The sequence below is a fragment of the Leptodactylus fuscus genome, chromosome 2, assembly GCF_031893055.1.
Source record: "Leptodactylus fuscus isolate aLepFus1 chromosome 2, aLepFus1.hap2, whole genome shotgun sequence".
NCBI lineage: Eukaryota > Metazoa > Chordata > Amphibia > Anura > Leptodactylidae > Leptodactylus > Leptodactylus fuscus.
In genome coordinates this window covers 39,276,186-39,291,589 of record NC_134266.1, presented here as the reverse complement: position 1 = coordinate 39,291,589, position 15,404 = coordinate 39,276,186, and the positions used below count along the sequence as shown (strand labels likewise).

At 43.8% G+C, this 15,404-nt stretch overlaps 1 protein-coding gene across 1 annotated transcript in view; it reads left to right on the top strand.

Annotated features, from left to right (window-relative positions):
* SERPINF1 (serpin family F member 1) overlaps positions 1 to 15,404 on the top strand; it is a 48,089-nt gene that overhangs the window by 17,552 nt on the left and 15,133 nt on the right. Inside the window, exons 2-4 of the mRNA XM_075263633.1 lie at positions 8,294 to 8,376; positions 13,732 to 13,915; positions 14,939 to 15,094. Of these exons, the coding sequence (XP_075119734.1) occupies positions 8,302 to 8,376; positions 13,732 to 13,915; positions 14,939 to 15,094 (415 nt within the window). The 5' untranslated portion in view covers positions 8,294 to 8,301. The remainder of the gene's footprint in view (positions 1 to 8,293; positions 8,377 to 13,731; positions 13,916 to 14,938; positions 15,095 to 15,404) is intronic.

The window sequence follows — 15,404 nt, the reverse complement described above, 5'->3', positions numbered from 1 at the left end:
CCTCAGCTTCTGGGACATATACTAAGATAAAATAAAGCAGACTGAAAGGGAACTTGCACCTATGTTATATACACTCACCGGCCACTTTATTAGGTACACCTGTCCAACTGCTCGTTAACACTTAATTTCTAATCAGCCAATCACATGGCGGCAACTCATTTAGGCATGTAGACATGGTCAAGACAATCTCCTGCAGTTCAAACCGAGCATCAGTATGGGGAAGAAAGGTGATTTGAGTGCCTTTGAACGTGGCATGGTTGTTGGTGCCAGAAGGGCTGGTCTGAGTATTTCAGAAACTGCTGATCTACTGGGATTTTCACGCACAACCATCTCTAGGGTTTACAGAGAATGGTCCGAAAAAGAAAAAACATCCAGTGAGCGGCAGTTCTGTGGGCGGAAATGCGTTGTTGATGCCAGAGGTCAGAGGAGAATGGCCAGACTGGTTCGAGCTGATAGAAAGGCAACAGTGACTCAAATAGCCACCCGTTACAACCAAGGTAGCCAGAAGAGCATCTCTGAACGCACAGTACATCGAACTTTGAGGCAGATGGGCTACAGCAGCAGAAGACCACACCGGGTGCCACTCCTTTCAGCTAAGAACAGGAAACTGAGGCTACAATTTGCACAAGCTCATCGAAATTGGACAATTGAAGATTGGAAAAACGTTGCCTGGTCTGATGAGTCTCGATTTCTGCTGCGACATTCGGATGGTAGGGTCAGAATTTGGCGTCAACAACATGAAAGCATGGATCCATCCTGCCTTGTATCAACGGTTCAGGCTGGTGGTGGTGGTGTCATGGTGTGGGGAATATTTTCTTGGCACTCTTTGGGCCCCTTGGTACCAATTGAGCATCGTTGCAACGCCAAAGTCTACCTGAGTATTGTTGCTGACCATGTCCATCCCTTTATGACCACAATGTACCCAACATCTGATGGCTACTTTCAGCAGGATAATGCAATGCCATGTCATAAAGCTGGAATCATCTCAGACTGGTTTCTTGAACATGACAATGAGTTCACTGTACTCCAATGGCCTCCACAGTCACCAGATCTCAATCCAATAGAGCATCTTTGGGATGTGGTGGAACGGGAGATTCGCATCATGGATGTGCAGCCGACAAATCTGCGGCAACTGTGTGATGCCATCATGTCAATATGGACCAAAATCTCTGAGGAATGCTTCCAGCACCTTGTTGAATCTATGCCACGAAGAATTGAGGCAGTTCTGAAGGCAAAAGGGGGTCCAACCCGTTACTAGCATGGTGTACCTAATAAAGTGGCCGGTGAGTGTATGTGTATATATGTTGTAGAGCAGGAGGAGCTGAGCACATTGATATATAGTGGAAAAAGAGCCAGGATAGATCATTAGCATCTTATTGATGGGTTTCCAACACCAGGATCACATACTGATCAGCTGATTTGGCTGCCGGATTCTATATACAAGGTAACAGCTTGTATATAGTGACTCTATTCCTATTTAAAGGGGTATTCCCATGTCACATACTCAGCAGTCTTCACTGCTGTAAAATCTTCTTTCTTCCTGGTTTCTTGCATCATTTGGTGGGCGGGGTTTCACATGCAACCTACCGTTTAGCTCCGCCCCCAAATCCGTGTGTAGCTCCGCCCACCCATATTGGACTATGAAGTACAGGCAGCAGCAACTCCATTCTGTGTTACATACAGAGACTGCCTGTCTCTGCCATAATGAACACAATTGAGTTAGCTAACCTGATAACTGGGAGAACAGAAGAAATGAAAGCAGCTCCTCTCCTCTATCTGCTAACAGGGAGCTAGGTCACGTGGTGTAGACACAGGAATAGCTAGATACACAGGCTCGCTCCCGTGCACTTAGCCCCTCCTCCCTCCTCCCTGAGAGCAGCAGATACATCACTTGACTCATGAGCAGCTAAGTCAGGGCTGTGGCCACAAAGAATTGAATAAAGTAAGATAGTGGACAAACAAAGCAGTTTTGCTAAACAGTGTATTTAGGAAAAGTCTTACATCCACATTAACAAGCAGTATAGATAGGATCCTTGTGATGGGACAACCCCTTTAAGTGAACGAGACCAGAGTGTGAGTGACGGAATACTCCATTCAATTGAATAGGAGCAAAGCTGCTTCCGGCCATATACCTTCTGATCGGTGCATGGACCCTCACCAATCAAATACAGATGACCTTCCAAAACCAATTCAACTTGCTGGTGCAATGTCTGAGTGTCAGACCCCCTCTGATCAGATACCAATAAACTATCCTGTGGATAGGATCCATTATAAAACAAACCCTCTACTAACCCAGCATTAATCCTGAGGTGGTTCCGCTGACACCATCCCACAAAGTCCCACTCTGTCGTCTCCGTCTACGATGAGGCCTACTATAGCAGAGTCATCGGAGTACTTCTGTAAGTAACAGCTGGATGAGTTGTACCTATAGCCTAGACTATTGCCTGTATAAAAGATTATTGACTTTTGCATGGTCCACAGGTCCCATAAATCCCATATTACCACATAGCCTAACATTTATGGAGCGTATCATTGACTGTCTATTGATGGTTTGGTTCTTTGTGATGTATAGACAAGCAATATTTCCTATGGCGTGTCTCAAAAGCCCAAATGAAATTCCTTATACTAAGACTAATGCCATGATAACATGACATATTTTACATAAAGCGACTAATCTAAGCTTACCACAATGGAAACCTTCTCCCCTCTACTCTATAGACTCTACACTTTTTGCTTTTCCAAATTTTTCATCGTTCTGTACTGAGACATCAGTGATTCATCAAAAATTATAAAAATATTAAAACCCATGAGTCAGCAGCTCTACAGACGTGTTTTAACAACACAGTGCGGCATATTTAGAGCAGAAATTGGATAAGCGGTCGTATGCCAGCAGAACTAGCTATTCCATAGTGCTCAGCCAGCGAGTTACTGTAAGATGTCGCGGCAGATGGATGTCTCAGCATGCCCATATATGACAGATACTTTGGACATGTGCAACCATAAAATGTTACACTTGATAATTTAGAAACATTTAAGCTCATAATAAAACATTGGAAACACTATATATATCTATATATAGGGCTGGGGGTCAAAACTTTTGTTGTAACTTTTTTTGTAAAGGGGCAAAATCGGAATTTACAGGCCCCCATTGTACTGATGGTAAACTGATATATAGCTTTAAAACGATGTGTTTGTGTTCAGGCGTTTCCAAATTTGTTGGTGTCCACAATGGTGACAGAAAAATACCCCATCCATTATTATACTCAAACCAATGCCAAATCCTCAATACAATAGCCAAAGTTTCTACTAGATTGGTTAAGGAGTTAGTAATAGAGATGAGCGAGTAGTATTCCATCAAATACCTCGCTCCCATAGGAATGCGTCTAAGCGGTCGAACACCAAGGGGTTAAGTGTGGTGAATATTTGATGCGCTTAACCCCTTGGTGTTCGGCCGTTTACACGCATTTCTATTGGAGCGAGGTATTCAATGGAATACTACTCGCTCATCTCTAGTTAGTAACAGTATTCTGCTAATATGTCTAGTGGCTTAGCATGTTTTAGAGCCGTAGTAGGAATCTTCAGCACTCCAGCTGTTGTAACACTACAACTCCCAGCATGCATACTTGCGCTGCTGTTCTTGGAACTCCCATGGAAGTAAATGGATCATGTTGGGAGTTGTAGTTTCACAGCAGCTGGAGAGCCGATGTTGCTGACCCCCGTTTTAGGGTTTCATGCATAATATCTCTGGTGGTTTCAATATCTATAGTGCAATAACATCCCTTAAAGGGGTTTTGCCATTACAGACACTTATCCCCTAGTCACTGGGTATGGGGATAAGTGTTATATTGTTTGGGGTGCATTGATCAGGGAAACAGAGTATTGAAAACGTCCCTGAAGCCTCCTTGTAAATAAAGCACCTATACGCTTGGAAACTCTGGCACTCCATTAGAAGTGAATGGAGGGCTGGTCACACAAGTGCACTGACGCTTTATGCACAAGGAGGCTGCAGGGGGCTCTCCTGAACACTGGAGGGTCCTGATAGTTGGACCCCCCCAGTGCTACGACACTTATGGTATTCCATAGCCTGTGGGTAGGGAATACGTGTCTGTAATGGCAGAATAAATATTACTTAAAATTACCACTGAGCTAAAATACCACAAAAAAAACAAAATAATAGACACCGGTATCTGAATTTAGCACATATATCATAATAAAGTTTCCTACCAATGTAGCATGAGACCCAGTGCCGCACCTCCCATGAGGCGACCTGACATGGTGGCATTTTTGCTTACCTAAGCCAGTCCTTAGCACCGAGCGGTGGATTGGGGAGGCCGCTGGATCAGCGCTGCTCCAGCGTCCTCCCCTCACGCTCAGGCAGAGAGCAGGTCCTCTCCCTGCCTGCTCTCTGCCTGCGAACGCCACTAAGCCACGCCCCCTTTGCTCTGCCACGCTCCCTCCTCCGGGGAAGGGGGCGGCTTTCTGTCGTCCGCCTCGGGCGGCGAAAAAGGAAGGTTCACCCCTGATGAGACCAACAGCCATATTGAAATCTAAGATAGTAAAAGGCCAGTGGTCAGGTGATAGATTTTGTTGTAAGTGAGTTGAGTGGCCCCAGTCCAGATTATGATGGACTGCTCTTGAGAAGATGCTCTCACCCTAATGCACCCCACATTAATAAGTCCCGCAACACTACGGATTTCTAGGGAGAAGTAGGGTGTACCTGGGTTAGGTTTGTGGTTCTGCCCTTGTAAGGGTTGAAGATGTCAGTATGATATGTAAGCTAACCTCAGATACTGATGTCTATTCATTTACCTCTTTTTAATATTTTAGCTTAATGGTTGTTTTATGTGATATTTATTAAAAATTAAGTTTTAAGCAAGTCTGCATCCCTGGATCTATGTTGGACATGAGCAGTGCATAAACTTTTGCATTACAGTAGTTTGGCTGTCATTTTTGGGAATATTACTGTATTAATTAAGGTAGGTTAAAGGTTAACACCTAATATTCTAGGACATGAATGGGTTACCCATATTGTTTTTAGTCGCCCCAGGCAGTAAATGGCTATTTTTGAAAGATAAGATCCAAATCATCTGAATTGTTTTGCATAGCTGTCTAGTTAAAGGCAGCCTGTCACATTGTATATACAGCTGGTCGATGTATCAGTATAATTTGTATCTTATTCCTTTATACTTTGCTCTTTCTGAGCTTTGGAGTCCAGTGGGCGGTCCTACTTAGGGATTGATCGGTAGCTTTGTATGCACAGTCATACAGAGAAGGCTGTCAGTCACTGAGCAGAAGCGTCCATAGGATGTCTAGGCATAAAAAGAGCAGTGATGTAAAGGAATAAAATATAAGCTTTTCCTGAAAAACTATATATCAATCTGTTCAGCTTTTCCTGCAGTTTATCATGCTGCTGCAAATCAAACACCTTGTTCAACATGACAGGTTTCCTTTAAGTGATAAATGTCTGACAGCCTGCAGTCACCACTGAAGGAGCTTACTATATAAAGATATGCAACTACTCAATGCAATAGCTATATGAATCAGTATGTAGAGAGCTCCCCCTAGTGTTGGTTATAGGCTTGGATTTATAATGCAGCCTCAGCCTCCGGGCCCCTTCACAGATGCTATTACTCTTATGCCGCACTTACATCTAGGTTTCGGTGATCCTACCAGTATTGGATTCGGTGAAGTTACCAGCATGAGATGGGTTGCAGTTATGTATCAATGTTTTTTTGTAAAAGACATCTAATAAATGATGAAATAGTTGACCATCCATGAATAATCCAGAAATATCATGTGGCCACCTCTTTACTTGCTGTGTTTATTTCTACCTCTATAAATGTCTCACCCATTTATTTTCCGCCTCACTCACAAAGCAGAAGCCTGACAACGTATGTGAGCCATCACAAACATATTATTGATCAGATCCATTATTTAGCAGATCCACCTATCTATTACATCTGTGAGGCATTGTCTATGGCGCGGTTGCGCTCTCGTACCTTATACTGTGTAGGTTTCACTGTTAATCTGTTTGTGCTGGTGTTTTCTGGCTGTTTACTCATTTCCAGCAGGAAAGCACCAGATCAATACATCTTTCTTTTCACCTCTGTAAAGCTGCCAACAATTCACACTAATTCACCTGATATCACATTACCAATGTCTAGCATTTGGACGGAGCAAAATGTTCTAAACTTCGGGAGTAATCTTTGAAAGTGTAATATCTTTATTTTCTTAGAATATTGATATTGTTGAACTTTTCTACATTCTCCTGTGTATTAATAGATATAATGGGAGTTCATATGAAAAATGTGAAGGCAACTTGCTGTGCCGTGTGGCCGCAGGGAACGACTATACTATTTAGACAATCATATTTTCCTTAAAGGGATTCTACCATTAAAAAACTTTTTTCTGTGGCTAACACGTCGGAATAGCCTTTAGAAAGGCTATTCATCTCCTACCTTTAGATGGGATCTCCGTCGCGCCGTTCCTTAGTAATATCGTTTTTTACCGGTATGTAAATTAGTTCTCTGGCAGCGATGGGGGCAGGCCCCAGTGCTGAAAATGCGATGAGGGCGTCCCCACCGCTGCCCAAGAACAGGATCCTGTGCCGCCTCTATCTTCTGCTGGAACCTCCCCATCTTTCTTCAGCAGTGTCCCTCTGTTGGCTCTTACACTAGTAGAGCTGACTGCGCATGCTCGCAATTGCGGCCTCGGAACTAGGCCGCGCATGCGCAGCCAGTTATCCCTGGTTATTCTAGATATTAACAAATTATGCCATATCCATTTATGTAACTACCTAATATAGCTCTATGCTCACCTATCTCCATTAGTTTCATAGGCTATGAATGGAATGGTAGTAAGCGTTCTTACCCACTGCTCCATTCATGGTCTCCATTCTCATGACTCAGTGAATAATGTGTTATATTATGGATTACTCATTTAATGTTTTTACTGTTCAAAATAATGCACGGTTGTGTCTAAGACTTTGTGTTCTCGCTACTCAAACACAGATTGTCCTTTATTCCACCAATGGGATGCGATCATCTTCCAAGCTTTCCCCAACAGGAAATACTGGGAAAAGAGGTCTGTAGGATTTCATGGCTTATAAGTTGCTAGCAGAAGTGTCTGGTATTGGATTGTTCCCCTCAAGTTAAATTAACATGGTGGACAAAATAGCTGAAAGATCTCATATATAGGAGCTCTTCTAAGTGGCCTTCATGGTAACCCAGATGACCCAAAAGACTTTGGACTATGTTAGTTGAACATATGGAAGAGAAAGCTATTGAAGTCCAACATGCCCTCTTTCCCCAGTATCTGCAGTTGGAGAACAGCTGCAAAGCAGGTTTGACTGACTCTTTGTTAGGGAATTGCTAGGACAGCAATTCCCCAGTAGCTGTTGAACCCTGGGACGGGACACAAGAGACAGTGAGCCCTAAACTGAAGCCCCCAACTGTCCCTTCCTATTGCCAGGCCCTATCCTACGTAATAGGTGGCAACCACGAAGACGGTCCCTTCTTGTATATGTGAAACACAAAACGGAGATAAGACAGGCAACAACAAAGAGAGGTCAGCTAGCCAAGGGTCAGTAACAGTTGAGCGATGCAGTGCCAAATCAGAGTCCAAAGAATAGTCAGTAGGGAAAGCCAGAGCTCCATTGCCAGGAGCAAGTATGCACAAGGCAATAGCAAGCACTGGTGTGAATGAGAGTCAAGACTAAATAGGGAGGAAGAACCTGCCCCTGGAGTTGACAGGAAGGCAGGCTGTCAATCACACGAATTAAAACTTCATGAACAGAGGCAAACAAGGGTAGAAGACGGGTGTGGTGCAAATACAATCACAGAACTAGAGCTGTGTTCACACAGTGCGACCAAAAACTTTAAGCCAAGAACCAAACTGCACACGCCTCCGGCACCGCCGCACGCGAGCAGAGGGCGGCGCAGTGACCCGAACAGGCAGAGATGTTACACTCTTCTTTTATTATATGGCCATCTTGTGAGATAACCCCATAGTAAGGCTTCACACGCATGTGCATATGTGGGGTCAGTGGTTAAATGGAATGGATGGCAAATGGAAGATTCTGCCCTTGCTTCTATGGATGTGTTGGTAAAAATGTGCTGCAAAGTCAGGTAAAAGACTTGTTGTGAATTTTATCTTGAGCTTATGGTGATTTACACATATACTGAGATAAAAGACTAAGATAATACTACATCTCAGTGTTTTTGTCCTATATTATTATTAAATATTATAAAGGATATTTAGCATTTTTTAATTTCTATTTTAATGTCTTCAACAGGTCTCACCATGAAGAACTACTTAGTTTTCCTTCTTGCATCAACTATTTTCTCCTTCTCCAGCTCTCAAGATGCTGCAGAGGAGGTGAGAAACGCGCATGTTTGCAACCAATAAATATTTTGTATGTCAGTGTAATAAACAAATGCAGACAGCAACAAACACGTAACCAAATCACTGACTCAACGCAGTGCTGCGAGAGGGGTCACACACAGGGGCTTTTCATGCTGGGTATAAAACATGTCAACACAATGTTTAGTTGTAAAAAGCGTCTTTGTGTTTTCTAACTGTATGAAATTCTCACTGTAACTACCAGGTACCGTAGGTTCCTTTCTACATTGTCTACTATATAGACAGCAGCGCACAAAACAATGATGGTGCACATGTGTATAGTACTCAGAGTGGTGCCAAACTAATAGGTTAACATCTGTCATTGTCATTGGGATCCATTTTGCATCCAACAGACAAACATATACAAAATCACATATTATTTCTGTTTTTTTTGTCCACTATTAAATAACAGCAATACCCGGCCCATCACATGAAAAATACCAACAGCATTGGGTGGACCCCTTGATTATAATGGGGTGTGCCAGGTTTCTGCGATTGTGTTTGCCATTTTACAGGACAAAATTGTGCAGTAGAATATAGATGGGGACGTATCCTTAAAGGGGCTCTATCATTGGGAAAAGTCATTTTTAGAAAAGCACATTCTTGCATAGTCTTTAGACATGCTATTCCACACCTACCTTTTGTATGTTAATTGCCTCAGTAGTCTTTGAATAAGTCCATTTTTATCCATATGCTTATGAGCTTTCACCATGCACCGGAAGTGTCTGTGTGCACTATCTGCTCTATGTGTATGTACAGTAGAGATGAGTTATCACCACAGCAGCCTCTGCTATACATACACATAGAGCAGACAGTGCACACAGACACTTCTGGTGCAAGGTGGAAGCTCATTAGCATATGGATAAAAATGGACTTATTCAAAACCTACTGAGGCAATTTACCTACAAAGGGTAAGTGTGAAATAGTCTTTCTATAGGCTATGCAAGGATGTGCTTATCTAAAAATGACTTTTCCCAATGATAGAGCCCCTTTAAATCTATCCAGTGTAGCCATACTGCTAAAACACATAACACACATACGCTGTGTCTTCATGGATATATAAGAATAGTGGGGCAAATTGAAAAGTGCGGCAAACCCACTGTTAAACCCAACTCAGTAAAAGAAGAAGTGCCCTGTTTTGTGGTGTACAAGGCATAAGTAGTCACAATTTTTGTTTTGTATAAAAATTACCAACTTGTTATGGTCTGGGGATCACTGACCATGGACTGGTCCCTGACTAATAACCTCTCAGTCAAGTTTAAGGAAAAAACACAAAAGAAAAACAAAAACAAGAGCATGAGCCGTTTGGAATATCTAGTGCAGGGGTAGGGAACCTTTGGCTCTCCAGCTGCTGTGAAACTACAACTCCCAGCATGCTCCATTCACTTCCATGGGAGTTCCCAGAACAGCAGAGCCAGTATGCATGCTGGGAGTTGTAGTTTTGCAACAGCTGGAGAGCCGTACGTTCCCTACCCCTGATCTAGTGTATGATACTCCTATCCCCTGCCTTGCACACTAGATGTAGCCGTGGGCCCGACTGACTAACCTGAGTGGGCGCAAACACAGCCGGAGAAATAACTCACCTACAAGTGAAACAGAAAGCCTGACTAGTTTCACATTTATGAAGGAGAGAAAAGATTCAGAAAAAGCCCTCACAGGTGTCCGACTGGACTAACGTTGAATATGAAAAACACATTCGGGGCCACACGGTAGCTCAGCGGTTAGCACTGCAGCCTTGCAGCGCTGGGTCCTGGTGTTCAAATCCCACCAAGGGCAAAAAACCATCTGCAAGGAGTTTGTATGTTCTCCCAGTGTTTGCATGGATTTCCATCCCATATTCCAAAGACATACTGATAGGGGAAAAAAATGTACATTGTGATCCCTATGTGGGGCTCACAATCTACATAAAAAAAAGAATATGAAAAACATAAAGTATAGTGCAGAAAATAAACGTGAAATACTGACGCTATGCTCCTTTTAACCCTCAAGTGCAAGAATTACAAGTGGGTGGGAAAAAAACAGTCCTCAAGCCCAAGGAAGTCCAGACAAACATTCAAAAGCCCCCTTCCCCAGCACCCCAACCCTTCATCATCATCACAAATACTTGAAAAATCCCTGTATTTTTTCAGCAGAAGCTTACCTGCTTCTGTTCTTCAGCCTGCGCAGCGGTCTTGTGACTGGAGACCGTGTAAGAGCGCAGGCACACGTCGGGTGCGTGCCTGATTACGTGGCCACGTCACCTGGTGTGTAGGGAGGAGGGGGAGGAGGTGGCGGCGTTAGCATGCCGAGAGCAGGCAGGGAGACAACCTGCTCTCTGCTAAGCATGAGGGGCAGCCGCTGGAGCAGTGCTGCTAATTAGAGATGAGCGAGTACTGTTCGGATCAGCCGATCCGAACAGCACGCTCGCATAGAAATGAATGGACGTAGCCGGCATGCGGGGGGTTAAGCAGCCGGCCGCCGTCAAAGCGGAAGTACCAGGTGCATCCATTCATTTCTATGGAGCGTGCTGTTCAGATCGGCTGATCCGAACAGTACTCGCTCATCTTTACTGCTAATAGGTGAGGGTTAAAGCAGCGCTGCATCCACAGGGCCGCCCCAAACAACCGCTCGCTTCCCCTGCCGGGCTGCCATGATGGTGACGCTAAGCCAGTCCAGGACAGCTTGTCCTGGACTGGCTTAGGTCAGTAAAAATGCCGCTCCCCCCCGTGACCCCGCCATAGCACCGCCTGAGACGGTCGCATCAGGTTGCCTCATTAGAGGTGCGGCGCTGGTAAGGATATTAGATTATAAACCATGCTGGGAAATAAATCCATTCCCGGTACAGTGGTGAGACATATACTGGCAACACAAAGAAAGGAAAACTAGATTGACTTTTCTTCTAGTGCTGGTGGGTGTGAGTCGTCTCAAACTACAAGGCTCCCTGGCACTCTCCTGCTTGTTAAAGGGAGGAGATGTCAGTTAAGAATCGTTTTTTTGGGTAGAATAAGACCATAAAACTGCACATTTTACATCCCTCTGCATTCAGTGATTGACAGTGTGAACAAGCCTCACCATATAATGACATGATCTGGCCCGTGTCTGGAGATAGGCAGTCCTGCGCTTCATTTACATGAACGGTACTTGAAACTGCTCCAATTTTTCTAAATGATTGTTTTTATGTTTCTCACTGGCAGACATTCAATGTGAAAGAATGGACAGAAAATCCTAATGTGGCTGCTGCGATGTTAGGAACAGAAATAGCGAGCATTAGTTCCCAGCATTAATCATTCCTGAGAGAGATCACGTGATCACTTTCTATTGTCAAAATTTCTATTGCAATATCCTTGGTTGAATTGAATTACACAAAGCTTTACAATTAATGATTTGGTATTATTATGATGTGTGAATTACAAATGAGAAATATGGTCAAGGATGCCCGCTCACGGCCAGCTATTCTTCAGGAATTGTTCAGGTTTTCTGATGCAGGTTTGGAATAGAATGTAGTCATAAAAAAGAGAGAAGAAATTGTATTTGTCCATTATACCTTTATGATGCATACCTGCTTTAAAGAGGACTTTTCATGTCCTCGGGCACACGCGGTTTTATGTACCGCTAGAAAGCCAACATTGTGCTGAATGCAGCACACGGTCGGCTTACCCATTATTTGCCCCCGGGGCAGAGGTATCAATGCAGTTACCGATAGCTCTTCACTGTCAGAAGGGTATTCCTGACAGTCTAGCTGGGCGGGAGGAACGCCCCTCCTGACAGTACTGTCTATATCTCTGTACTGTCAGAGGGGATGCTCCTTACCACTCACCCATGACACTGAACGGTGAGGAATGCCCACCCCCCCAGTACCATGGACGAGTCCTGTCAGGAGGAGGGGGGCACATCTCACTGCTATGGTTGGGTGGTGGGCAGAGATCAGGAGCCAGAGACTCCGGCCACCTCTCACACACGAAGTGGCCAAAAGTGTCCTAAAACTCAAAGAGGACCTTTCACCACCTCCACTAATTCAAGTACTTAGCACCTGTTAATAGTTTCTGCTCCACTGATTCAGCGCAGTTGGATTTTTTTTCTAGCCTCCAACTTTCTTGAGCATGTGCCATTAGTTTTGGTGCCTGGTGTGATGTTTAAGCTCTGTAATGTTAGGTGGGCGGTGTCAGGCAGGGGGTGTAATACCTAGTTCTAGTTCATAGCATCTGTTTATAGATGCTGCTCCCCTGATTCTGGTGTAGTTGGAATTTTTGTCTCTAGTCCCCACCGTTCCTGAGTAACAAGCGCAGTTAGTCTTGGTCCCTAATGTGCTATGTAAGCTCTGTAATATCAGACGGGTGGTGTCAGGCAGGGGGTGTAATTCAGAGAACCAATCAGAGGCAGCCAGTGTCAGAGCTCAGACTCACACCCCTTGTCTGCTCCTGCCTGACACCTCCATCCTGACAGTACAGAGACTAAATAACATATCAGCCACCAAAGACGTACAACACTCAGGAACGGTGACTAGAATTCCAATTGAATCAGAATCAGTGAAGCAGCAACTATTAAATGATGCAAAAAGCCAGATCTGTTGGAGGTGGTTAAAGGTCTTCTTTAAATATCTTTGTCTACCGCCATACATTTGCAATGCTGACCAGATAGGATTGGTTTTTGCCATAGTTTATATATGTCCACCTAAAGTTAAAAAAACAAAACAAAAACATAAGGTTGATGATCATTTGTTGTATGTATGAAAAATGATCCTGACTGAATCCTCTAAAAAAAATCCTGACTGACCTAGAGATGTCAAGCAGTTCTAGAACAGGGGTACACAGCAGCTTGTGTCCTATAATCGCTCCTTCCCACGGAGTTACGCTGCGCTCATTCTGACACGTATACACGAGTCAGAGTGAGCGCTGCAAAACAGAATCCCATTGATTTCAATGTGTTACGCGCGTTAAACGGAACCCATTGAAGTCAATGGGATTCTGTTTTGCAGCGCTCACTCTGACTCGTGTATACGTGTCAGAATGAGCGCAGCGTAACTCCGTGGGAAGGAGCCCTTAAAGAGGCTTTTCAGGCTTTTTTGATAGCTTGCCTTTGATAAGCCTTCAGTATCTGACTACAAGATCAGTGGCAAAAATATGAGGCTGACATTGAAATTTTCATCCATTTGCTGTGGATGTTCAGCTTGATGTGCTATGGATCCACATAAGAATTACATGACGATAAAAAAAAACATCAAGGCTGAATAGATGGCTTTTACTTGTCGTTGATATTTTGTGTACATGTTGTATACAGTATGGGCCAAAGATATGTTATTGCTGAACTGAATGCTATTTAAGATGCTGACTGATGTATGATCTTATTCCTTAGGTCTCCACTGTTGTAGTAGAAGAGGAAGAGGATCCATTCTACAAGACTCCAGTCAATAAGCTTGCTTCTTCTGCATCCAACTTTGCCTATGATCTTTACCGTGCTCAGGCCGCCAAGTTTCCAAACACCAACCTTTTTATGTCACCATTGACTATTGCTACAGCCCTTTCCAGCATTTCCTTGGGTGAGGTCTTATATTTTGCATAGTTAGGCAAAAGGGCATCATTGGGATGGGGGGGTGTTCTTAGTGATCTGTGAAAATGTTTTATCTTTAGTTTTGTAAAAGCCAAGTGACAACCAATATGGCTGCCATTCACTGGGCTTTGTGGTATATAAAACAAGGTATATTACCGTTGCATTTACCTTAGCAATCCTCCTTCACACTATGTAAATCTCTAAGAAGGTTGATATTTTAGGGCCTAACATGATGTGTCACCAAGATTTTCCAGACCCATGAATGGCAAAACAGTGGTTATCAATCTTATAGATTGTATCCAAAGGTTCCCATAGTCCTTTAATAGCTATTGACTCTCCCAACACATACAAACTCAACTCAACTGACGGGAGCCTCCGTCGTTTAGGTCCGCATGGGGACCTGAAAGAAGGAGACCCTATCCCCATAAAAATTGGTTACCTGCAAACCCCTTTAGACTATAATGGGTTTCCACTCAGTTTCAATATAAAGCTGGAGAGATAAGTCCTCCTTACAGGAGTTTTCTCACCACCAATTTGAGGGTAAGATCACACAGAGATTTTTGGTCAGGATTTTGAGGCCGTGTCCGGCTCAAAATCCTGACCAAAAAGACAGTTGCCATTGAAATCAATGGGAGCCGCTCAGGAAGTGTTCATTCTTCAGGCCGTTTCGCCTCGCAATTCGGCATGAAGACACTCCCTTACTCCCGACTAGGTCTATTCATTGGGCCTAATCCGGAGTGGAGTGCGCGGCTGGATGCCAATGAAGTGCAGCGGCTTTCAGATGCGGCTACCCTGTCTGAACTTACCCTTAAGAAGATTCTACAGCAGAGTCTCTTACGGAGAATCTAATGCAGGTGTGAACCCCGCCTGAGTCTGTAGGTGTTATAAATGGGGAGTAAGTCACTGGTAGATACCTCTAGTGGCAGCTTAGTTCCATTGAGAATAAAAGAATTGGACTATAGGGATAAAACAATAATTCTACTTATGTAAACCGTTTTTTTGTTCTTTTCAGGTGGTGGTCAGCGGACTGAATCCTTAATACATCGTTCTCTATACTACGACCTGCTTAACAATGCAGACGTCCATGCCACTTATAAAGAGTTACTTACAAGCCTTTCTTCAGACCCAAAAGGGCTGAAAAGCGTAACCCGAGTCATACTGGAGCGAAGTAAGCTGTTATTTCATTTCCATAGCCTGACACTAAACTATGTGTGATTGTCCTGCAGGCAGTATGGTAAACTCTATAATACTAGATCCTACAAGTGAATGCAACATTATAATTACATCAGCACCATTATATCACATCCCCCCTCCAGCTTTCCCCATCCCCCTCACTAATGGCTCACGTTTTGGGGAATATTGTCACTCCTTAGGGAGAGACCACCATATAGGTGTGTGGAGACTTGTTAAGCCTTTAGCACTCCACTTTGCAAGGAACTATGGGAAGAATATGCAAATCTGCCTTCCATGATGTAATT